Genomic DNA, 26,590 nt, shown 5'->3' on the forward strand with positions numbered 1-26,590 from the left:
CTGTAACTTAAAATGGTGTAGGGCAAACCTCCACTTTTGTCACTTTGCTTTTTTGCCCTTAAAGAAATTTTGAACTCCATGAATCAGTCTTGATTCTTGGATCTATTCTCCTTTCTCTCACTAGTCTATAGTAGGGGTTCTCAACCTTTTTCTTTTTGAGACTACCCCCCCCCCCCCCCCCCCGCGCCGCATGCTATAAAACCTCCACGGACCACCTGTGTCACAACAACTGATTTTCTGCATATAAAAGCCAGGGTCGGCATCAGGGGGTAGCAAACAGGGCAATTGTTTGGGGCCACAGGGAACCCCATGAAGCTAAGCTGCTCAGGCTTAGGCTTCAGCTTCAGCCCCAGGTGGTGGGGCTCAGGGCCTCGGGCTTCAGCCCCATGCAGTGGGGCTTCAGCTTTCTGCCCTGGGCCCCAGTGAGTCTGGTGCTGGCCCTGCTTGAGAGACCCCCTGAAACCTGCTCACGGCTCCCCATGGGGCCCTGGACCCCAGGTTGAGAACCACTGGTCTACAGCACAAGTTTTTAAAATTGCAGTGGATAGTATAACTGACAAAATGAAGATGAGAATCCTTAGCTAAACTCTACAGTATTCTGAACTGATCAGATGTTGTCCTTCGCCAGTGAGAAGGAACAGTTGGTCCATCAAGATGTTTCTAGCTCAGGCAAGTCAGGAAATTTGGACCTTAAACTAATTTCATTGTAATATTAGCTATGTAAAAAACTCTTGAACATGGTTGTCACAGTCCTAAACTTTTTATACTCTTTTGTTACTAGTAGTGGTTTTTGTAAAACTTCTGAAGATCCAGGCGACTTAAAAATATAATTTCTGCTGTGATTTTTCTCAGTGAAGTTTTGAGATGCCACTTAAATTTGTGCTGCTGCTTCTCTTGTGCTAAGCACTACAGTTTCCAGGTTTTAAAGAGGACCTGTTCTTGATGAAGAGTACTGTCTGATGAATACTAATGGAAAAAATCATTGTTTCCCACCCCATGTGATATTTTTGTCCATTTTTAAGATTCTCGCTCCAACAATAGATGTGGAAGTGGGATTTGTTTGTGACATCAGTAGCAGGAAGTCACACAGTCTCTCAGGAAGTGGCGTCAAAGCCAAGATAAAAACATTAAACTCTGAAGAACTTCAGAGAATTTTTCAGTGCTTTAAAAGGACATCTTCAACTTGAAATCTAGTAAATTTTTAATAGTAGGGTTGGGTACTATACTTGTTTAATTTTACATTTTCTTTTTTTTTTTTCTAAAAAAAACCAACCCCTCTTGCTGTGTGTAAAACATAAGCAAAATGGGTCACTGAGAATAGAGAATTGGTACAGACTATATATGAAGTTTCATCAAATTAACGTGTTTAATAGATGTTCGGATGGAACCATTGGCAGGGCATAATTTACTAAGTAGATTTATTTTAAATTGGGGGGGAACAAATTGCCTGTAAACATGCTTATTTGACTCAAGAAGACAAATGCAGAAGGCATAGAAGAAGGCAGTTTTGAATAAGATATATGTGGGAAAGATTGTTGGATAAGAACAAAGATGCCCACAATGTCACATTGGGCCCCCAAGTAAAGTAAGGCTCTCTGTTCCTCTCCTTTTGCACCACTTCTCTATACAGTGCTTACCATAGCTGCTCTCCTTCACCCACTCTGTGTCACTTGCAAAACAGTTGGCAGCTGATTGAGATGTTTGATGCTTATTCAGACTTTCTACAATTGGAGCTGGAAGGTGGGGGAAAGTTGGGGGGTCAGCAGTTGATGCTGAGGACAGAGTAGTTACTAACTCAACACCACGTGTGTCCCCTAGTGGAGAGAGGCAGGGGTAAAGAAATAGGTGGCAACAGTCCCAACATCACAAGGTGTGGTAAAAGCTCAGGATATCTGATGCAGGAGTGAAATGGTTGACCAGATATAACACATTTTCATGAGTAAATGACTTATATGTGCATTGGATTAATGAGTGCGCAGACCAGATAAAACCAGTTGTGTGTGAGGTACGGGAGCGGGGTGGAGAATAGACCAAACTGTCTTAGATGTTACTTGTAACAGTAGATGAAAATCACTCTTCTATTGAAAATCACACTCGTCTACACTAGACTCTTTAATTTCACTTGTCTTTTGGCAGATTGGGACTATCAGTCCAGTATTAGGGCTGGGATTGTACTTTACTTGCTTTCAGCTACTATAATGATCATAGTTGGATTAGTAGCTAAAAGAAATTAAAATACAACCCTAGTTCTAAAATTAAACAATCTACTTCTGTTTTTTCTTCTGTTTTCTGCCCTACATCCTGGGAACTGTATCGGGAAGGGAAGAGGAGCCAGATATGCGGGGTGGTATGGCTCTATGGCTCGTTCTTTTTGGCTTCAACAGCATCAGATAGAGGAGGGGGTAGAGCCTGCTGAATGGGTATTTCAGCTCTGCCATGTTTTCATCTCTTTTGCCTTTACTAATGGCTAAGGCCTGATAGCAGGGAACTGCGCTTCTCTAACCTTCATTTGGCTATCTAATTGCCCAGCAAGCTGAACATAGGTGGAGCTGAGGCCTGCTCAGTTTGACCCAATCATCCAATTGAAGGACAAGACTCTCTCGTGGATAAAAGTAAAATATGAGGCCAGATTTAAGATTGACTTTTTAGAAGTTTAACCTTCAGTAACAAAATAAGCAAAATGACACTAATACTTCAGAATCAGGTAATTTTAATTACCATCTTATTTTCACAACACTTACCATCCTCTGGCTGGATTTTCGCAGTAAATATTTATTGAAAGGAAGTTAAAGAAGTAATGATTTATAATCTTGAAAGGTGGGGATGCCAGTGATTTTCAGATGGAAAAAATGTTGGTTTCTACTGATAGCTACAGCACTTCTCAGGATTGTGACTGTTTAAAATTAGGTCTGGATTGAAGTGTGAATGGAAGAAATCAAGGTTATTGGGATGACCTGATTTAAAGATTTGGGGATCATGAGGTCTATGGGAGATGAACCAGTGCCGTGTACCATTGGAAAGCTGAACCTCTTAATTTTTCCTTTGGGGTACAGCATTTGTTTCTAGTCTTATTTGTGAGACACAAACTAGTTAAACTGTTTTAAAATGGTTATTGGTTCCTCAGAATGGCAATATTTATTATTACTGATGTGGGCTTAAGTAGTAGTAGGTCTTGGACCAGTGGAATTTCCATTCATTGGGATTATTTTTTTGCCTTCAGTCAAAAATTCCAAATACAGGAAGCTATCTTCTGAAGATGTGTCCTTTGGACTTGGATCTCTATTCTCATTTTGCCTTGAATTTCTCAACACCGTGCAGCCCTATTCGTGATTGGCATTTTGAGGTGTTCTGGGACTAGTGCGTTTGAAGTTGTGCACAGCTACGTTCGGTTTTCTCAAGTATTGTAGTTTAGTTTTTAAAATTGATGAATATGTTGATCATTTTTGTGCCGATTTTAACTGTATCCTTCGTGATTTGATTCCAGATCAGGAACAAAGATAAAGTCAGCGGTTTAAACTACTTTACAAATTTAATGTTTTTAAAGGCCTGTCAAAAAAAGCCATCTGGACAAACATGGATTATTGGAATACAGAACTCTTGGGAAGATGTTAAGATTTTTAAAAAAAATAGTATAAAGACCAAGTGTCTGCCCCAGTGTACTGTTGGCAACTTGGTCTCTGCCATATTGAGGTGTCAAGATGCGGGTCACAAAAGGGATGAGCTAGACTTGCTGCTAGGGTGCTCAGCCCTTGGGAGAATGCATTGCTTTTGTCAATTCCCAGTGTACAGGGTGACTTTACAAGCTCTGGAAGAAAATATATTAAGGCCTCTCAGGGGTAGAGTGGGAAGAAGGATGTGTTGGGTCAGTCCATACATTGAACTTGGGGCAATCAATCCCCCTCTAGTGCCTTTTGAGTATATGAGTAGTAAAATGGCATACAATCTTGAATGTAAGCACTTTAGTTAATAAAATCAAGGAAAGAATACTACATGTTCACCAGTGATTGCTGATACAAAGTCCTCTGATGCTTATTTAAATTTTTTAAAATGTTATAAGTGTTTTTTGTATAGGGCTGATTAGTATTAGGAACTTTATAGTAGATTACAATGTTACTCTTGACTAATGAGAGCACAATTATAGGGAATGTCCCATGATAATGGGAAATTGAGAACTAGGTTGGTTTTCTGATACAAAATATGGAAAGCTTGCCCAGAAAGATACCTTGGTTTTTGTGCTTGTAGTCCAGTAATAGAGAGATAATTGACTTTGTAATGTGAAATGAAATTCTACTTTTGTGGTGAAGGTAGCTTATCTTTCACTGAGTTAGTGTGGACACCTGTTTAATCAGTCTGTTTTGAAATGTGAACATTTTTCTCTAGGGTCATTTGACAATGAATATGTTCAGTGACTGTATAACACATTGGCTCAGAGCAGGGGGCTTAGTTTAGTACTAAGTTCTTGGCCTACCAAAGGCAGGGAACTGTAGGAGCAGCTTATTCCTGGTTTGCGATTAAGGACTCTTTCCCTCCTCCTCTCCCCCCCTTTCCTCCCATTTTACAGCTCTAGTGGGTTATGGAATTAGGTTGGCGTTAGAGCTGTCGATTAATCGCAGTTAACTCACATTATTAATCACAGTTTTAATTGCACTGTTAAACAATAGAGTACTAATTGAAATTTATTAAATATTTTGGATATTTTTCTACATTTTCATATATATTGTTTTCTGTTTTGTAATTGAAATTAGTGTTATTTTTATTAGAAATATTTGCACTGTAAAAATTATAACTGAAATATTTTTCAGTTCACCTCATACAAGCACTGTAGTGCAATCTTTGTCATGAAAGTGCAATTTACAAATGTAAATTTTTTTTTGCACTACATAACTGCACACTATAAAACAGTGCAAAACTTCAGAGCCTACAAGTCCACTCAGTCCTACTTCTTATTCAGCCAATCGCTAAGATGAACAAGTTTGTTTACGTTTTCAGGAGCTAATGCTGCCCTCTTCTTACTTACAATGTCACCTGAAAGTGAGAACAGGCATTTGCATGGCATTTTTGTAGCCGGCGTTGCAAGATATTTATGTGCCAGATATGCTAAACATTCATATGCCCTTTCGTGCTTTGGCCACCATTCCAGAGGACATGCTTCCATGTTGATGACGCTCATTTAAAAAATAAAAAAGGATAATTAAATTTGTGACTAAACTCCTTGGGGGAAAGTTGTATGGTCCCATGCTCTGTTTTATCCACATTCTGCCATATATTTCATGTTATAGCAGTCTCGGATAATGATCCTGCACATGTTGTTCATTTTAAGAACACTTTCACTGCAGTTTTCACAAAATGCAAAGAAGGTACCATTTGCCTCCACTCCCAGCTAGCATTGGCTGTCCTAGCTCTCCAAAGCTCCCTGTTCCCAGTGAGAGCTCCACAGTCCCTCAGTCTGAACCTTTCCAGGCTCTCAGACTGACTTATTCAGCTCCCCCTCACTGGGGGGGGGGTCTCTAAAGATAGCTATAGCACTTTACCCAAACTTTAAGAATCTGAAGTGCCTTCCAAAATCTGAGAGGGACAAGGTGTGGAGCATGCTTTCAGAAGGTTTAAAAGAGCAACACTCCAATGCGGAAACTACAGAATCCAAACCACCAAAAAAGAAAATCAGTTTTCTGCTGGTGGCATCTGACTAAGATAATGAAAATGAACATGCGTCGGTCCGCACTACTTTGGATTGTTATTGAGCAGAACCCATCGTTAGCATGGACGCATATCCCCTGGAATGGTGGTTGAAGCATGAAGAGACATGAATATTTAGCGCATCTGGCACATAAATATCTTGAGATGCTGGCTACAACAGTGCCATGAGAACACCTGTTCTCACTTTCAGGTGACATTTTAAACAAGAAGCTGGCAGCATTATCTCCTGAAAATGTAAACAAATTTGTTTGTCTGAACCATTGGCTGAACAAGAAGTAGGATTGAGTGGACTTGTAGGCTCTAAAATTTTACATTGTTTTATTTTTGAAAGCAGGTTTTTTGTACATAATTCTACATTTGTAAGTTAAACTTTCATGATAGAGATTGCACTACAGTACTTGTATTAGGTGAATTGAAAAATACTGTTTTGTTTTTTACAGTGCAAACACTTATAATCTAAACATAAAGTGAGCACTGTACACTTTGTGTTCTGTGTTGTAATTGAAATCAGTATATTTGAAAATGTAGAAAACATCCAAAAATATTTAAATAAATGGTATTCTGTTATTGTTTAACAGTGTGCTTAATTGCAATTAATTGTTTTAATTGCTTGACAGCCCTAGTTGGCTTACTTCATTGATGGGGAGAGGGCACATACCGATATACTTTAGTTGGGGGAACAAGAGTCTGCATAAGATTTTCAGGGAGAGGGCATAGACAGGAAGGGAAAAAAGATCTGTTTTTTCCCTACTTCTTATGAGAACAAGAAAATAGGATGTTGTGCCAAATGCTACTCTTTTATTATTCATAGTTTCCAAAGCCAGAAGGGATCATTGTGATTATCTAGTCTAGTGGTTTTCAACCTCTTTTCATTTGCAAACCAATCTCAACTCTAAAGGTGTTAAAAATAATTTAAGATAGTGGGCAACATATTATAGCTTTCTAAAGAGTACTGGTAAGAAGACAGTATTTCAGAGCTTGTTCAAACCTGATATGTATCTTGGCCAATTATCACAAGAGTCATGGATCTCTATCTGTGATCTTGGAGGTATGAGTACGGGATTGGGAGTCCAGAAGTCTTAATTCTAGTCCTAATTCTGATATTGAATTTCCTTGAGCATTCACTTCATTTTTGCTTTTGTTTCCCTTTCTGTATACAGTGGGAGTATTTATTTGCCTGTTAGTTTATTTTTTTATAGTACTTACACTATAAAAAATATTAAACTTGCTTTTAAATAGATGGGGTTTCACTGCTATATATAACTGTTTAAAATTCAGTATTATGCATAAAGGTCTTAAGTTCACAACGTAGTTTTGTGACATACTTGTCACTTATGTAGTACCTTCTATCTGAGGATCTACGTGCACTTGCATAATCCAGTTAAGGGTGCACATTGTCATGTAATAGAGGATAGGAACAGACATTATAGTTCAGTCAGTACTGAGGTCCCATTGAACATGGGCTGTTGAGATACAGACAAGGGATTACAACCTAAAATGTGTGGTGTGTTTTTTTTTTTTTTTTTTTTTTTTTTTTTTTTAAAGCAGCAAACATGCCAAAGTGTGGGAGGCGTTTCCCATTTCTCAGTTTAAGATTATTACAGTATTTATTAAACTTGGGTATCGTGTCCTCCACTGTTGTCCAGCTGTCCATTCAACCCATTGTTTAGCCAGGGTCTCCCCTGAAACCCTTTCCTTCCAGAATGGCTTCCAACTTCACGATATAGACTTGCTCCTCCACAGCGGAATACCTTCTGCAAGATCTTTAGGGTATGTCTACACTGGAATAAAAGACCTGTAGCTGTCCTGGGTCAGCTGATTCTGGCTGCAGGGCTAGAAATTGCTGTGTAGGTGTTTGGGTTCAGGTTGGAACCCGGGTTCTGGGATCCTCCCCTCTTGGAGGGGCCCAGATCTCAGGGTCCAGCTTGAGTTCGAATGTCTTACGCAGCAGTTTTACAGCCCCCTGAGCCAGAGTTGACTGACCCAAACACCTGTGGCTGGCCTAATTGCTGTGTAGGTGTACCCTTACAGTCAGTCCTGTGATCTTCTAAGATGTCTCTAACTGGTGTCTTGATTGAAAAAAAGACATTCTGCTCTTGTTCATTTGTGGTTTATGAACACTCCATTCTTTCCTACATATGGGGGAAGACCGCAAAATAAACTTCTATGACGCTTTCAGTGTGCTTCCAGAGCATTAAGAAGCTTTGTTATTATATATTAGCAGGTATGTGGGAGGAGGGAGAACTCTTTCATAATGGTGTGTGAAAGTTTAAAATTTTTAAAGCTTGAACAGAAGTAGTAATGGAGAATGCAGTTTATGAAACAAGTTATTCATGTGCTTGACTCACTGTTTAAACTTGTTTAAACTTATCCTGTGACAGCAGTTCCGTTGAGTTGCTCTCATAATGAAACATTATTGTAAACTTTATCAAAGGGTTAAAGTTAAAATAATTTTTACTCCTATTCAGGAATATGATCTATGACTTGGTTAAAAGAATCTGGAGTAGAATTGCATAATACTCCCTGTAAGTAATATATAGTTATAGTAGAAATGCATAATCCCAGCTCCCCAAAAGCAATGGGAACCAGGTAGTGTAGGCTTTTTAACGGGTTAAGGCAGTGATGGGGAACGCATGGCCCTAGGGCTGAATCCGTCCCATTGGTTAATTTCATCCGCCCTGGAGTGCACCCCTCTGCTGGCTCGCCCCGCTGTGGGGGGAAGCCCTGAGCCGCCCTGCCTCCCTGGGCGGGTGAGTAGCCCATGATTGTGTGTGGGGTGGTTTGGTTTTTGGTTTTTTTTTTCCCTGTGGGTCAGTGGCTTGTGAGAGAGAGAAAAAGTTCCCCACTCCTGGGGTAAAGGAATATGTTACTTCTCAGTAACTAGATAAAATCTATAAACAGTCACTTACGTTGGTCATATGACCATTTATATGCAAAGAGCTTTAAGTTCCTGGTCCATTGTTGTCTACAGCAGTGGTTCTCAGCCAGGGTGCATGTACTCCTGGGAATATCTAAATGAGTTGATGTATTTGCCTAGTATTACAACAGGTTACATAAAAAGCACTAGTGAAGTCAGGACAAACTAAAATTTCATACAGAGAAAATATGCAGTTTTTCAGTACTAGTGTGTGGTGACACTTTTGTATTTGTATATCTGATTTTGTAAGCAAGTAGTTTTGAAGTGAGGTGAAATTTGGGGGTACGCAAGACAAATCACTCCTGAAAGGGGTACGGTAGTCTGGAGAGGTTGAGAGCCACTGCTCTAATCCAGTGGTTCACAGATTTTTTTCATGCCATGTCCCCCTTTCGACTTGCCTCTGTTAACGTAACCCCTGGCCTGGAAGAGGGGGAGTGCTTTCTTCCCAAGGGAGATACTTGGGTGAGTTTGGGCTGAAAGAGAAGTTTTGTGTGTGTGTGTGTGTGTAGGAGAGCAGAGAAAGGGACTTGTTGAGGTGGGAGGAGAGGGGATGGGTATGAAGGGAGGCTGACTGGAGGTGGGATGGAAGAGGGTCTGTTGGAGGTGAGGAGATAGTTGCCTGGTATCAGCCAAGTTTATGGAGAGGCACCAATATCATGTGCAGGCAGCACCAAAGTGGATGGAGGATATTTACTCATGCTGCTGGCAGTTGTGAAGTGTGTCCCAGCCCTGGAGGCACCTGTACAGCCCTAGGTATCAGTGACTGCTGGGGTAGAAGGCACTGAGTGCCCACATATCATCCCCACTACACCACATTGCTGGTGGTCTTGGCCTAGTTTTCTACTCCTGGCAGTGGTGGCGCAGCTGCTGGGTATTCGCAGGGCTTTGGAGCGGAGCCTGGAGTTGGAGGGCGGAGCAGCTCCGCAGCAGTGGAGCTGCAGGTTTTTGCCTGGAGCTGGAGCGGAGCCGGAGCATAGCTCCAAAGCCCTGGTATTCAGGCCCTGTGCAGGCACATTGGCCCTTGTACAGGTTCCCACTGCCAAAGGATCTCACCAACACAACCACAAGGAGTATTGGTGCCTCACTCTGAGCCTGATTAACAAAATGGTACACACTGTGCATGACATGCACGTGACTTCCAGCGCCACGCAGCCCTGCTCAGGTTTGGCCCATCAGCCTTTGCATAGATTTTCAACTCCTCATGACTCCCAGTTTGGGGACCACTGCTCTAATTGCTTCACAGCAGGTAATGGATCCAAATGTTACATGGCGTTAAGTGGCTATAATATCTTATTTCTGAAAATAGTGTATTTAAACTATTATTCAACAGAAAAAAATATTTCTAGAAAAGTTTTCTTTTCCGTTGTCTAGTATGTGACAGATTCTCTAATTCAGGAGTCTCAAATACGCGGCCCACGGAGCTCTTCCCTGCGGCCCGCCAAGCTCCCTGTGCCGCCCCTCTTTCCCCCCCCCCCCCCGCTACCTCCCGCCCCCGCCAACCCCCCCCCCCCCCCCCCTCCCCCCCCCGAGTCATTTTATGTGGCGGCTAAGCTCCCTGCTCCTCAATGTTTGGGGCCGGGTCTCTCCCCTGGCCCCGCCTGCCGCCCCCACGCACCTCCCCCGAGTGTCCCCCGGCCCCGCCTCTGCACCCCCTCCTAACCCCAAACTCCATCCCAGAACCTGCACCCCAGACCCCCACCCCCACCCAAACTCCCTCCCAGAGCCTTAGGCAGTGGGGGTGGAGTTTGGGGGGGCAGGTTCTGGGCACCACCAAAATTTCTACAAACCTGCCACCCCTGGAAGAGGCAGAGCAGTGGTGGAGTGGTGGTGCAGCCCAGTGCAGTGGGGGGGGGGGGGGGGGCTTTATCAGAAATAAATCTAACTAAGTGCATGTTTTGTCCTTTGAGTGAGGTGCATTACTGAGTGTATATATTTTATTAAAACCGCTTGGAAACGACTTGTAGGAGCAGCAGTGATCTGTATGCTCTGTATAATGCTTAGCACTTTCCAGGAGGGGGAGAAGAGACGGGGCGGGACCTCATGGAAGGGGTGAGGTGGGGGCAGGGCCGGGGCCAGCGAAGGGGGGGTGTCACTGTTGCGGCCCTCGGGCCAATGCACTAGTCCTCATGTGGCCCTTGTGGTCATTTGAGTTTGAGACCCTGCTCTAATTGCTGTGTGAAAGCCAAATAGAAGTGGGACTGTTAATGAATAAGAACTAGATTTACTTTAAAATAAAAAAAAGCAAAGCGAGTTCAATCTATGGCAGCCTTATAAAATTATTATGAATATATATCAGTCCAGGCCTAATCTGTGGACCTGAACTGATGTGTTAGTGACTCATGTCATGATGATGATGGAAAAAGTTACTGAGACTATAGGAAAGCATAATTTTGATAAGCTCACACATGGCATCTGATGTTGTAAAATATGACAAACTTTTAAAAATGTATTAAATTTTTTTAAACTATTTCAGATGGGCAAGATAAACAGAACAATGTCTCTATGGCCATGCTTGTACAGAGGGAAATTTACAAAAACATTCCCACTAGGTCAGTTGAGATTATATTAAAAATGGTCAGAAACATAATGTAGAGGAGGCTAGGCCTGTTTTTACTACCATTTTTGTTAAACCAACTGAAAAATATGTTTAAAGTGGTGGTTAAAACAGGTCTGGTTATAGCCTTGTCTGCACTATATATTTCCCACCATTTTAACACCAATCTAGCTAAACTTGGGGGAAGGGGGGATTATTTTGTTTTTAAAGATTTTCAAAGTGTAGACAAACTCTAAAAATGGTAGGGGATGGGAATACACTGTACTCAGTGAACTCCCTTGCAGCGTTGCCTTAGCTGCCAATTGCTTATGTTCACAATATTGTAACTGTGTTGGTCCCAGAATATTAAATGTGCAAGGTGGGTGAGGAAATATCCTTTATTGGACCAACTTCTGCTGGTGAAAGAGGCAAGCTTTCGAGCTACACAGAACTCTTCTTCTAATTGCTATATTTGACATTTTTGACTGGTTAGTGTCAGACTCAGTTCCTGGGAAAAAGTAGCCTAATAGGCTTTCCACAGTTGGTACACAGGGTATCTTTTCTTTCAGATTTTTGCAGCAGCCTCCATATTTGTGAAGCCCAAGAAACCTGGTGGAACTTCTAGTGGCAGTAAAGCACATAGATTCATTTGGATTAGAGCACTCAGTCTATTGAAGTTAAAATATGAAAATTTAAGATTCCAATCCTTAGTCATTCTGCAGCTTCCTTTGTTTTAACAACAAGTCTTCCATTTGATGCAGTTCATGCAACTAAAATATGCATATGATTGGAAGACAGTAACTGATATTCTTTGGAGAGTTTCCGATGTTTTTTGGTTGCATCTTCCAGTTGATGTGCATGTGTAATTAAAACTAGATTGAAGTTGTACATGTGCACACTACTGAGACTGTTTAATGCTTCTGGATTCAGGATTCCCTGTGTAGGTAGTTTATCCATAATAGCAGATCAGGTTGAAAATTAATTTTTAACTCTCTTTGTAGGAATAAAAAAGTATGTTGTCGGCTTAATTATCAAGACCTCATCTGATCCAACATGTGTAGAAGTAAGTGAATTCTCTTTAGGGAAATGGGAAGGGAGGGAAGCGTTACTGATAACTTAACTCTCTTTTTCTCCACTCTAGAAAGAAAAAGTGTATATTGGAAAACTGAATATGATTCTTGTTCAGGTAAACTCTAGCTCCTAGTTTATTTTTAATCTTGCATTAAGAAAATTATACACTTAACAAATCTAACCAGAAAAACTGGTTTTGCATATGGAATGTTTAGAAAGAAAGCTGTACCAACCACATGGATGTTCTATGTACTTTCAGATACTGAAACAGGAATGGCCCAAACACTGGCCAACATTCATAAGTGATATCGTAGGGGCAAGCCGGACAAGTGAGAGTCTTTGCCAGAACAATATGGTGATCCTTAAACTGTTAAGTGAAGAAGTTTTTGACTTCTCCAGTGGACAGATAACGCAAGTGAAAGCCAAGCATTTGAAAGACAGGCAAGTAAAAAAATATTCTGTAATTTTTCACATACTTCTAATGTACATCAAATTTTCAGTTGCTGCTGCACAATTGTTCTCATTGAAGGTTTTTGGTTAGCTATCGTAGTAACTTTTTACATTTTGAGATTCGATTGAGTATTTTGATGATTCCCTTTTTCTTAGTGACACTGTTAAACCTTACCAGACTCATTTAGCAGCTGTGTACACTTCTGCTTTGTGATCAGCTTCTACATTTATATGTATTGTATTGTAGTTCAGCCCTCTTAATTGTGAGCAGGACTGGTGTTCTGTTCCTGTGATTGCAAACGAAAATTTGCACATGGGGAGATATTTGTATAATTTTCATAGAAACTTTTCTCTCTTACTGCAAAAGCAGCATTATTGAAGTGGGTAGTGTAGTTCACTGAATGTGGTGATGCTGAATGTTTAACATCTCTATTTTAATTTTTTTTTAGTATGTGCAATGAATTCTCTCAGATATTTCAACTGTGTCAGTTTGTGATGGTAAGTCTAATTTCAATAACTTTTTTTAAAATAGAGTGGAATTTCATAGGAAGAGAATAAACCAGTTTATATATTGTTCCATTACAGGAAAATTCCCAAAACGCTCCCCTTGTTCATGCAACTTTGGAAACTTTGCTAAGATTCCTTAACTGGATTCCCCTGGGATACATTTTTGAGACCAAGTTAATCAGCACATTAATATACAAGGTAATCGTGTGTGGGGGGGGGGGGGGGGTTGTTTTTTGGTTTTGTTTTTCATTGATGGTTACTAGCAAATAAGATGGAAGTTTTGGTTAACTGAAATTAAAATGCTTAATATGTAATTTGCTTTTTTGCAATATCCCTAATCTTCTTTGTAAAATCTTTTATAGTTTTTAAATGTTCCCATGTTTCGAAACGTCTCTTTGAAGTGCCTCACAGAGATTGCAGGTGTCAGTGTTAGCCAGTATGAGGAACAGTTTGTAACCCTCTTTACGCTGACCATGATGCAGTTGAAACAGGTAACTTTTTTAACTTAGTACAAAATAAACTTTCCTAATTTAAATTGACTTTTTTTTAACAAAATAAATTTAATAGAGGAAGCTTAGCTTATATTTGCCAATACATATTCATTATAGAAAACTAGCAATCTTTTTGCAGCAGACTGTTATACGGTAAGTTTATTTTTAAAGATGTTACTAAGATTTATTCAAAAGTTGTTAAAGGTTCACAAACAAAATACTTCTTAAACTGAAGTTAAGATTTCAAGTACCTATTGGTTACTTGAAGAGTGTCTTTTCAGGCTATTATTATATTCAAGAATTCAAGATCAGGTTAAGACAAACACAACAAAAACATCAGAAAACATGAAAATGCATAGTTGAGATTATCTAAACCACCATTCTTTTTGTCCTACCCTCATTGACTTGACCTTGCAAGTTCACCTAGCTTGTGTTTATATTAAAAAAAATGCATTTGATGGAAGCTTTCATAAAGACTTCAGAAAATACTGCAGACTGTTGTGTAGTAAATTCACTAAATCGTACATCTTCATTGTGTATGTTACATAATATTTTACCTGGTCCTTAAGTTTGTAGCCTCAGGTATGGTAGTTACATGTCTAAACTAAGTCACTCAGAAGGATGCATTTCTGCAGTTGAAACCAGGAATCCCCCTGGTGATTATCCTATATGATACTCTTGGAAGTGTTTTGCTTTTATTGAAATTATGTAAAAGCAGTGTGATTTTCCCCCCCCCCCCCCCGCAGCTCATTAACCTTAAAAGATGGCCTCTCTGTAAGAACATGCTGCACTCTTGTTCAGTCAGTCTATCAATAAGTGAATTTAGATTACTTTTAAGTTTTCAGTCACTGATATATTGATGTGCATTGTTTTCAGTACAGAATTGTCTTCTAGTTTTTAGTTTTATGGTTGGTGTTTGCTAGAAAAAAGATTTAGTGTTTGATAATAAGAGCATAGCAGAAGGAATATACTACCGACCACCTGCCAGGTTGATGATGGTAATAGTTAAATGCTCAGGGAGATTAGAGGCTGTAAAAACAGAAAACTCAATAACAGTGGGGGATTTCAACTATACCCCATACTGACTGAGTGACTGGGTGTATGTCACTCCAGGATGGGATGCAAAAGTAAAATTTCTAGACATCATTAATGATGGCTTCTTGGAGCAGCTTGTCCTGGAACCTACAAAAGGAGAGGCTATTCTTGATTTAGTCCTAAGTGGAGCATAGGTTCTTGTTCGAGTGTTTGCTCATGTCCATTCCATGTGAGGGATGTGTGCATGGTGTGCCCCATTACTGGAGATTTTTCCCTTAGTGGTATCCATGGGACTGGCTCTAGCACCCTCTGGAGCCACGCACACTCATGAGCCAGTATAAGGGGTGCTGCCAGCCACACACTCGCTCAGTTCCTTCTTACCGCTGCTGGAATGACCCCTCTTGCTCCGGCAAGGCTTCTTCCCAATGGTTTTTGGAGTCTAATTCTTAGTTTGTTAGTTAAACATAGTTTTTTGTGTACATAGATTTTGTAGTTCATGTTAGTGATAATAGTATAGATAGTCCCTGTCATTGGACCCTGCACCAAAAATGACAGGAAAAAAAAGACTGAAGGCTATCCTAATGGAAGCCACTCAGACCAGCCACAGAGCCAAGTTGCTCCCATTCTGCACTGAGCATTTTGGCTTCAGTACAAAGCACTCCTCTGGCACCGTTCACCATCTCCGGTGCCAAGGAAGAAGGACAAAAAACAGTGCACCGACAGCGGGAACTCACCGGCGCAGAAAAAAGACAAGCATGGGGAAGACAGCGCAGTTCAACCTGCACTGGGCCACCACTCCACCCTCGGCCCCTTGATGGCACTGTCAACTCCGCCCAGAGCATTGAGTCTGGTGCGGTACCCGCCGCTGAGACTCAGAAACTACCGCAGCACCAGAAACCTTTGCAGTAGTCGAGGATTTACTATCACTCCCGTTCTCCCGTCCCTCCTGACTCAGATGGGACAGTTGCCGGCTCTAATGACTGGGAGCAGGGAGTGTTGAGCTCCTTCTGGGCACCGGGACCCCTCTCACCCTCTAAGGGCAAACCGGCCCTGATCCTGTCGTCACGACCTCCGGTCTGCCACTGGTCCATGGACTCTGCCTCCATACGGTGCCGAGAGAGGTGTACCACTCCAACATAGTCACCGAGGGAGGACTCTTCACCAGAGTCCAAAGGGGAAACCTATGTGCAGCCTAAGAGCCACCACCGGATGCAGGTTCCCCTCATCAGCACCTGGCCAACGGATCCGTGGCAATACTGGAACCTTGGGAGTTGTCCCCCAGTACTGGGTTCTCCCTTCCATCGATCGTACTCTGTGGTCTTGAAGCGGTGGGCTACCACCCCTTCCTGCTTGGCACCGGACTCTGACTCCAGTACCAACCCCGATACCAACGTCCAGGATGTGGCTGTCATGGATGTCATTGAGGAAGCCGCCGCCGCCTCCTCCCCAGACGAAGTCATCTCAGGGCCCAGTAGCTTGCTCCTGCAGGATGACTTCAAGGCCCATCAGGACCTTTTGAAGTGGATAGCAGCTAACATGGGGATGGAAATTGAGACGCTTAAGGAAACATCCCACAGCCTTATTGACACTGTGGCTGCGGCAGCTCCCTCTAGAGTGGCCTTACCCATTAACAAGGCTTTATTGGGATCAGTCAGGGCTCTCTGGCAAACTCTTTGCCCCCCTTCTCTTCTTCCCCTCCCCCCCCATCTCAAAGAGGTTAGAGAAGAAATATGTGCCTGCATGCGGGTTTGAGTACCTATCCTTGGGCATGCACCTCACTCTGGGTTCCCTGGTTGCGTCAGCAGCCAACAAGAGGGCATAGGTAGGGCACAAAAAACCTGGACCTGTTTTGGGGGAGAGATTTATTCAAAGGGTAGCCTTCAACAGTGTATCTCTAACCAGCAAGCTTTGCGGGGGAGATTCAGTTACAATCAGTGGGACTCCCTGGCCAAATTTTAAAACTTTCTGCCTCAAGATTCAAGGCAGAAATTCGCTGCCCTCTTAGAGGAGGGTAAGAATGTGACCAGAACCTCTCTCCCGCTGGCTCTGGACACAGCCAACGCAGCAGCCAGGACAATGGCCTCCGCTGTCACCATGAAGTGTTGCACTTGACTCCAGTCCTCGGGACTTCCTCATGAGGTCCAGCAGTCTATTCAGGACCTCCCTTCTGAAAGCTCCTTACTGTTCTTGGAGCAGACAGACGTGAGGCTTCATGGCCTGAAGGACTCAAGGGCCACCCTCCTGTCCTTGGGCCTCTACGCTCCATCTACTTCAGGCAGCTCTTCAGGCCCCAACAACCACCTTGTTTCTCGGCACCACCTCTGAGACAGGAACCCGCTAAAAGGAAATGGAGAGGTTACAAGCAGCGTCAGCCTCTCCTGTCCACCTCAACCTCCCAGCTGGGGTCTCATAGATGTTCCAGTGGGCTTAAGTAGGCCTTTTGAAGGTGCGTCCAAAGGCACTATACCAGTTCCTGCTTCAGATCCTGCCTCCCCATTATTTTTGGACCATCTGTCCCACTTCACCCTGGCATAGTCCTGCATAACATCGGACCACTGGGTGCTGAATGCAGTGACCATTGGCTATAACCTTCAGTTTTCATCTACCCCGTCCCTCTTCAGAGACCCTTCTCTCGAGCAACTCCTTGCCCATGAGATGTAGTCCCTTCTGGAACTGGGAGCTGTGGAGGAAGTTCCTCAAGACTTGAGAGGGAAGGGGTTTTACTTCTGATATTTCCTAATCCCAAGGGGGTCCTCTGGCCTGTTTTCAACATGCATCGCCTCAACAGGTGTATCAAGAAATTGAGGTTCTGCGTGGCCTGCTTGCCTTCGTTATACCCTCCCTGGATCCAGGGGACTGGTACACTATCCTCAACTTAAAAGATGCATACTTTCTCATTTCTATTTTCTGTGGCCACAGAAGATTTATTTGATTTATTGTGAAACAATGCCAGAACCATTTCATCGCTCTCCCCTTTGGCCTGTCTACAGCCCCACGGGTTTTCACAAAGTATATGGCACTAGTAGTGGCCTTCCTCAGGTGGCGAGGCATCCAGGTCTACCCATACATTATTGACTGGCTGATCAAGGGTCGGTCAGTAGCTCACATGTGGAACAGCATTAGTGTAGTCCAAGCCACCTTCCTAGCACTGGGCCTGTTGATAAACAAGTAAAAGTCAACTTTTATTCCAGTTCAGAGAATAGAGGTTATTGGGGCAGTGCTTCACTTTACCCAAACCAGAGCCTTCCTTCCAGAGGCCTGATTCCAGACAGTTGGATCTGATATCCAAGGTCATGGTCCACCCAATTACGACAGCCTGAGTTTGCCTCAAGCTGCTGGGGCACATGGCAGCATGCACTTAGGTGGTTCAGCATGGAAGGCTGCATCTCAGGCCTCTACAGATGCGGCAGGCATCAGTTTACTCCCGGAACAGACACCACCTGGACTTGGTGCTCGCTGTTCCACCTCTGGTCCTCGCCACTCTGGTCAGGTAGAAAGACCCAAGATCAGTGATGATGGGGGTACCCTCCAGAGGACACGTCAGACTGAGATTGTGGAGGTGGGCTTCCCAACCTAAGGACCTATGGTCCCAGGAAGAACTCTCCCTGCACACAAACAGCAGGGAACTTAGGGCTGTACATTTAGCCGGTCAGGTGTTCCTCCCCCAAATTTTAGGCAAGGTGGTGCAAGTTCTGACAGACCATGACCATGTTCTATATCAACAAACAGGGAGGAGCTTGATTCTCTGCCCTGTGTCAGGAGGCCATCCGCCTATGGGACTTCTGCGTGAAGCATTCCATCCACCTAGAGGCATCAGACCTTTCGGGAGCCTGGAATACACTGGCAGATCGCCTCAGTAGATGTGGTCTCTTCACCCGGAGATTGCCAGGTTCATCTTCCAGAGGTGGGAGTCTTCCCAGGGGACCAAGCAGAACAGGAAGTGCCATCAGTTTTGCTTGCTGCCCTCTCTGATGCCTTTCTGCTCCCGTGGACAGGGCTCCTGCTCTCTGCTTTTCCCCTGTTCCCTCTGATTGACAAGGTCCTCCTGAAAATGAAGAAGAATAAGGCAAGAGTTATTCTTCTAGCTCCAGTGTGGCCATGTCAGCACTGGTTCGGCACACTGCTGGACCTATCAATAGCATCCCCTCTTCCGCTTCTACTCCACCTGGACCTGATCTCACAAGACCACGGCTGGTTGCTCCACCCGAACCTTGCATTCCTTAACCTAACTGCAGGGGTGTTACTTGGCTGAACCCAGAGGAGCAGGCCTGTTCAGAGCAAGTTCAAAAGGTCTAGGTAGTAGGAAGCCTTCCATTGGACTACCTACCTGGACACACGGAAGTGCTTCTCGCTGTGGGCATCTCAACGACATCTCTGGTTCATTCTTCCCTTCAGTCTGTCTTGGACTACTTAATCCATCTGAAGCAGCAAAGTCTGGCCCTGGCATCGATCAAGGTTGCATTTAGCAGCAATCTCAGCTTTCTGCCTGCCAATGAACGGCGAATCTGCGTTCTCTAATGAGATGACTGTCCGGTTTCTCAAGGGACTGGAGAGATTCCTCCTTGGGATTGATTCCTCCTTGGGACTTAAACCTGATTCTGTCAAGGCTCATGGGCCTTCCTTTCGAACCACTAGTGTTGTGCCCACTACTACTTCTCTCTTGGAAGGTTGCCTCAGCCAGAATGGTCTCTGAAATCAGGGTCCTTGCATCAGAACCACCATACACAGTGTTCTTCAAGGACAAGGTCCAACTGTGCCCCCACCTGGCTTTCCTGCCAAAGGTGGTTTCACAATTCCATACCATCCAGGTTATTTTCCTGCCTGTCTTCTTCCCGAAGCCTTACAAGAACTCTGAGGATCAGCGGTTTCACTCATTGGATGTTAGACATGCCCTTTGCCTTCTATATTGAGAGGACTACATCCTCTTGCAAATCCATGCAACTCTTTGTAGCAGTAGTAGAAGGGATGAAAGGGCTTCCGGTATCAGCCCCAGAGGATGTCATCCTGGATAACCAAATGTATTTGGGCTTGCGACAAGCAGGCCAATGTTACACCTCCTGCCATCCTAACCGGTCACTCCAAGAGAGCTCCAGCCTCTTCAGTGGCATTCCTTGCACAAGTGCCAATCCAAGACATCTGCAAAGCAGCAACTTGGTCATCGGTGGATACCTTTGCATCCCACTATGCCATCACTCAACAGGCTCGAGATGACAGGTTTGGAAGAACAGTGTTGCAGTCAGGATGTCCATGAACTCCAAGCCCACCTTCTGAGGTATTTCTTGTGAGTCACCTATCATGGAATAGACAAGAGCAAGCACTCAAAGAGAACAGTTACTAACTTTCCGTATCTGTTCTTCAAGATGTGTTGGACATGTCAGTTCCATGACCCACTCTGCTACTCCTCTGTCGGAGTTGACTGGCAAGAGAAAACTGAAAGGGTGAGTGGCAGGTGGTGTCCTTATACTGGTGCATGGCTCCAGAGGGTGCTAGAGCCGACCCGACAGATACCACTGAGGGGAAAATATCCAGCAATGGTTTACGTAGCCTGCACACACCTAACATGGAATGAACATGAGCAACACATCCCAAAGAATAACAGTTATGTAAGGTTAGTAACCATTTTATCTGTTCAAGAGGTAAATATAGCTGAACTGCTTGGTAACTAAATGTAACTAGGGCTGTCAAGCGATTTTTTAAAAAAAAAAATTAATCACACGATTAAAAAGATTAATCAATCAAAATTAATTAAAATCATGGTTAAACGGCCAAGTAAAAGTGGTTGGAGAAAAGAAGACATCCTTTAAAAATTGGAAGTCCTTACTAGTGAGTAAAACAAAAAGGAGCATAAATTCTGACAAGTCAAGTGTAAAAGTATAATTAGGCAGATCAAAAAAGAATTTGAAGGACATCTAGCAGAAGACACAAATGAACAGCAAAAATTAAGTACATCAGGAGCAGGAAGCCTGACGAGTCATTGGGGCCTCTGGAAAATAAAGATGCTAAAGGATCACTCAAGGAAGACAGGGCCATTGCACAAAAACTAAATGAATACTTGTATCGGTTTTCACTGCAGAGGATGTGAGGGAGATGCCTGCAACCTAGCCATTCTTTTTCTGTGACAAATCTGAGTGACTGCCCCCAGATTACGGTGTCAGATAGTTTAGGACCAAATTGATAAATTAAACTGTAATAAGTCACCAGGACCAGATGGTATTCACCCAAGAGTTCTGAATGAACTCAAATATGAAATTGAAGAACTCGTAACTGTGATTTGTAACCTATCACATAAATTAGCTTCTACACCAGATGACTAGAGGATAGCTAATGTACGCCAATTTTTATTTATTTATTTATTTAAAAAATGTTCCAGGGGTGATCCTGACAATTACAGTCCAGTAAACCTAACTTCAGTACCAGGTAAATTGGTTGAAACTATAGTAAAGAACAGAATTATCTGACCTATAAACATGATATGTTGGGGAAGAATCAACGTGGTTTTTATAAAGGTAAATCATGCCTCACCAATCTATGAAAAATCTTTGAGGGTGTCAGCAAGCACGTGGGCAAGGGTGATCCAGTTGATACAGTGTACTTAGACTTTAAGAAGGCTCTGACAGGGTCCCACAACAAAGACTCTTAAGCAAATTAAGTAGTCGTGGAATAAGAGGGAAGGTCCTCTCGTGGATCAATAACTGATTATAAGTTAGGAAACAAAGGATATGTTTTCACAGTAGAGAGGTAAATAGTGGGGTTCCCCTAAGGATCTGTACTGGGACCTGTGCTGTTCAACATATTCATAAATGATCTTGAAAAAGGGGTGAACAGTGAGGTGGCAAAGTTTGCAGACGATATTAAATTACTCAAGGTAGCTAAGTCAAAAGCTGACTGAGAAACGGATCTCTCAGAACTGGGTGTCCAGGCAACAAAATAGCAGATAAAATTCACTGTTGATTAGTGCAAACTAATGCACATTGGAAAAAATAATCCTAACTATATAGACAAAAGGACAGGGTGTAAAGTGGTTGTTACTACTCAAAAAAAAAAAAAAAAAAATCATAGTCATCGTGCATAGTTCTTTGATCTGCAGTGGCATCAAAAAAGTGAACTATGTTAGGGGCCATTAAGAAAGGGATAGATAATAAAACAGACATAGCATAATGCCAAAATATAAATCCATGGTATGCTCACCTTGAGTACTGCGTGCACTTCTGGTTTCCCCATCTCAGAAAAGATATTTTAGAATTGGAAGAGGTATCAAGAAGGGCAGCAAAAATAAGTGGTATGGAACAACTTCCATACAAGGTTAAAAAGACCGGGACTGGTCAGTTTATAAAAAAGACAACTAGTAGGGGATATGATAGAGGTCCATAAAATCACGAATGGTATGGAACAAGTGAATAGGGTAAATATTATTTATCCCGTCATATAACACGAGAATTCAGGGGTCACCCAAGGAGATTAATAGGCAGCAGGTTTAAAACAAACATACGAAAGTAGTACTTCACACAGTCAATCAGGGAATGTTATGAAGGCCAAAAGCACAACGGGGTTCAAAAAAAAGTTAGCTAAGTTCATGGACGATAGGTCACTCAATGGCTATTAGCCAAGATGGTGAGGTACACAACCTGATTCTCTGGCTATCCCTAAATCTCTGACTGCCAGAAGCTGGGACTGGACAACAGGGATAGGATCACTCGAAATTGCCCTCTTCTGTTAATTCCCTCTGAAGCATCTGGCACTGGCCACTGACACAGACAGGATACTAGGCTAGATGGCCCATTGGGCTGACCCAGCATGATTTATGTGAATCATGGCAAATTTAAGTTGGTTGGTGACCTTTAGTGCTGACTGTGATTTTTTTTATGAAGATCACAATGTTCCTGAGTGGTTCCTTTCCCCCCCCCCCTCCCCCCGCCCTCCTCAGGTAACAAAAATTTACAGCTTTCACTGCAACTTAATAGTTTTTTGTCAGGAAATTTCCTGAAGTTTCTTTATGTATAAAAATTGCTCTGGCTGAGCTTGCAAGCTGTTTGGACTAAATAACTTGTTCCTCCCTGGCCCCAAACCATTTCGTGATTTTTCTCCCACAGTGTGGGAGGAAAACCAACATGAGGACAGTAATGGATCTAGAATTTTGCAGTGTAGTGTGCAAATTGGTTTTGAGACAGTGAAGCAGTTGAAGTGTGTGTGGAATATAGCATTCATACTGACAAAAATCTTTGAGATCAAAGTTGACTTCCAAAGCAGATATTTGCTTTTTCTAGCAATCTGTTCATGTTATAGGTCAACTCTTGATGAATAAAGGTCTTGTAGTGACCTTAAACCAACTTTGGTGGTGATGTTAACAATTTGTTTCAACCTTGGTGTAGATTTACTGTACTACTAAAATGCATTTTTGAACAAAGTAGTACTGTATCTTCTACTGTTTCGGCATTCAATGCCTGTTTAAATGAATAGTTTACGTGGATTTTGCTAGGATAAAATCTGGCTTTGATAAAAAGGGATGGAACTCAAGGTTGTAGTTTACCCAATCTAGGGAGGGAAAAGAATGGTTTGAAATTAAATACATCCCATGTCATGTATTTAATTATAGTTATTCCTCAAACACAGGCATAAACTTCATCCAAAATGGAAAACTATAAGTGTATTTGCTCTAGGATATCAAAACACTTTTACCAATATACTTGCTTTTTCAGCATCTAAACTACTACAAGCTTGAGCCAGACTTATCCAAATGAGCCTAGAGCATTTTTGATGCCAAGTTGGCTGGACTTGGTGCAGGAAGTGCAGGAGTCAATTCTAAAAACAACACTTTGTTTTCAGTGGTTCTGTCTTCCGTGACTTTATGTCCACAATTAACAATCATCCTGATGCAGCAAATTATGCTCAACCTCTTTCACAAATATAGGCTATGGGTTTGAATTTTGGATCTTCAATTTTAAGTGTTGGAAGACAAGAAATGAACTAAATTATGTCATCAGTATTCAGTTTATTTCCTCTGTTGTGTAGACTCAACCCATGACCTTGTATTTGAGACAGTCATGTTGGCAAAGTAATGGAAAAGGTTCCTTATCTTTGATTCGGTTCTTGGTTTGTTTTTGTTTTGTTTTTTGTGATAGTGATAGTTCTTAGAGCAGGGGTGGGCAAACTACGACCCGGAGGCCACATCCGGCCCTCCAGACGGTTTAAACCAGCTGCTCGAGCTCCTGCTGGGGAGTAGGGTTTGGGGCTTGCCCTGCTCCAGCCAGAGAGCGGGGTCGGAGGCCATTCCACGTGCGTAAGCGGAGGCTCCCGGAAGCAGCAGCATGTTCCCCCTCCAGCTCCTATGCTTAGGGGCAGCCAGGGGGCTGTGCGCAGTGCCTCCCCCCCCCAAGCGCACCCCTCTCCCCCCGCAGCTCCCATTGGCCGGAAACTGCGGCTAATAGGAGCCGCAGGGGTGGTGCCTGCTGATGGGGCAGCATGCAGAGCTGCCTGGCCGCACCTCCACATAGGAGCCGCAGGGGGACTTGCTGCTGCTTCCAGGAGCTGCTTCAGGTAAGCACCTCTTGGAGCCTGCACCCCTGACCCCCTCCCTTGCCGCAACCCAGAGGCGTCCTCCTACCCCCCCGCACTCTGAACTCCTTTTTTCTGGCCCCACCCCAGAGCCCGTACCCCAGTCAGAGCCCTCTCTCCCTCCCGCACCCCAACCCCAATTTCATGAGCATACATGGCCCACCATACAATTTTCATACCAAGATGTGGCCCTCAGGCCAAAAAGTTTGCCCACCCCTGTCTTAAAGCGAGACAGATTTCCACTGAGGATGTGACAATAGTGTCAGCCTGTAATCTGACAAGTCTCTCAGATCTTTTCCAGTTGCTTTAAGTACAGTGCCGCTCTGATGAGAAGTGTTCCTTTTATTATACGAATGCTGCTATTTTAATCAAAGTAATCCTCATGCTCAGTGTGAAATCGAACATGGTAGTTGGATGTGAATGTAGTAGCAGTCTTCCTGAGTTTCTTGGAGTGTCAGTGAAAATCTGGGGCACCACTTGTTTCAACCAATCATTCACCAAGCAGCTGCTGGTTGCCTTATTTCCATAATGTGCATTAGGTTGATCAAGTTTATTACTTTCTCAAGCTCAAATAGTATGCTATGCACCCAGGTATATCTTTGTACCTAAGTTTGATTGTACGTAAAGTTCACCTCTCATTTTCTGAACAATATCCTTGTCATATTTTTATCTGCATCTTTGGATGGCATTTTCAGCAACTTGAATATTTTATATTTTTATGAACAGATCTTCCTTGTATGAATGCTTGTAGTCCTTTTTAGGTCATCTTTCATAAATGTAAATGACTACATGAGTTTTTCTCTTAATTTTTCTCTGTTAGTTCACTTGCAGCATCTAGTGGACCTGCAAGTTTTAAAGCATCTGAAAACATATGGCTAGTGTTTTAAACAGGATTTTTCGCAATCCTAATGTGGCTCCCATTGAAAAAAAAATAAGAATTACACCCTTTTAGGCTAAATTCAGACATGTCAGAGTTCTGAGTATTACTCTTTGTTTAGTTTGGCAGCTGGTGTTCTGTTCTTCCATGCTCCTGTTAGGTGCTTTTACTTCTTACTACTTAAATTTGCCTGGCTTAGTGAGTTGTTGTTCACTTTATGAACCAATTGAATGCCAAATTTGTGGTACGTTAAAATACTTAATCCCGTTTTAGTACCACATTATACCATTGCTGAATTTGGCCCAGACACTTCCATTTGAATTCCTTCTACTATTCTAAGACTTCATTTGACTGAATTAGTTTTGTGTTTTATAAAGATCAACAATATTAGAACCGAACTAATTTAAATTTTAACACCAAAATATAATCTTGGCAGCAGATTAGAGATTTAGATTCCCCCGCTCCTCTGAAACACTTAAATTAATGTCAACACTGTTGTCTTAAGGCAGTCATCAAATGTAACACATTGAGATTATTTTTATTTATGTTGTGGGTAGCTAGGCACTATATAGCATATTAAAGATTAATGGAATTCATTCACATTTCTTGGGACCTTTCCATACATATATAACTGTGTGCTTTTGGTGGGGGTGGAGGGGAGAAGCATTTGCAGGGTGGTTGTGAGGAGGGGAATGCAGTGAATAGCAGAAATGTTTTTTCCTAAAAAGGACAAAACATTTGTTAATTAAAAACATCCAAATGTTCCCTGGCTTCTACAGGTAATATTGCACCTTTTTGGTGTGATCCGTACTATACATAAATTTAAAAACTGCTGACCTAGAAAATTCATTCCTGTTTTATTAGATGCTTCCTTTAAACACCAATATTCGACTTGCATACTCCAATGGAAAAGATGATGAACAGAACTTCATTCAGAATCTCAGCTTGTTTCTCTGCACATTTCTCAAGGAACATGGTCAGCTTATAGAAAAGAGATTAAATCTGAGGGAAACCTTAATGGAGGTAAGTTCTATAGTGGCAGTTAACGTAGTTTGTATGTCCTTGTGCTGGATGAGTACCTCAAATGATGTGTCCCTAGTGCAGTTACTTGAACTAAATCTGTAGCACTCACCACAAAAGAAAAGCAGTTAGAGAAGTAAGTCCTTGGGTTTCCTTCCCATAACTAACATACTTAAACCCCTGATTAAGACACATTAAAGATATTTCACTTGGTAACACCTGCGAATTGCACTTTTATATGCAATGACCTTACATTATTTATATCACGATGCCCAAAGACTGCAGTCATGATCAGGGTCCATTTGTGCTATATGCTGTACAAATATATAGGAAGATACAGTTCCTGCTACTAAAGAATTACATGGTAAAACTTGAAAGCTGTGTGAGAGAGGGGTGTATGTATATGTAATATAACATTTGGCTTTTGACTTAAACTATCC

At 42.4% G+C, this 26,590-nt stretch overlaps 1 protein-coding gene across 3 annotated transcripts in view; it reads left to right on the top strand.

The window, feature by feature from the left end:
* The window catches only part of XPO1 (exportin 1), a 76,618-nt gene that overhangs the window by 17,900 nt on the left and 32,128 nt on the right, over positions 1 to 26,590 (top strand). For all 3 annotated transcript variants that reach the window (XM_034764264.1, XM_034764265.1, XM_034764266.1), the window contains 7 exons: positions 12,149 to 12,210; positions 12,289 to 12,333; positions 12,478 to 12,659; positions 13,118 to 13,166; positions 13,254 to 13,373; positions 13,538 to 13,666; positions 25,995 to 26,153. In XM_034764264.1, the coding sequence (XP_034620155.1) occupies positions 12,149 to 12,210; positions 12,289 to 12,333; positions 12,478 to 12,659; positions 13,118 to 13,166; positions 13,254 to 13,373; positions 13,538 to 13,666; positions 25,995 to 26,153 (746 nt within the window). The remainder of the gene's footprint in view (positions 1 to 12,148; positions 12,211 to 12,288; positions 12,334 to 12,477; positions 12,660 to 13,117; positions 13,167 to 13,253; positions 13,374 to 13,537; positions 13,667 to 25,994; positions 26,154 to 26,590) is intronic.

The sequence above is a fragment of the Trachemys scripta genome, chromosome 3, assembly GCF_013100865.1.
Source record: "Trachemys scripta elegans isolate TJP31775 chromosome 3, CAS_Tse_1.0, whole genome shotgun sequence".
Lineage (NCBI taxonomy): Eukaryota > Metazoa > Chordata > Testudines > Emydidae > Trachemys > Trachemys scripta.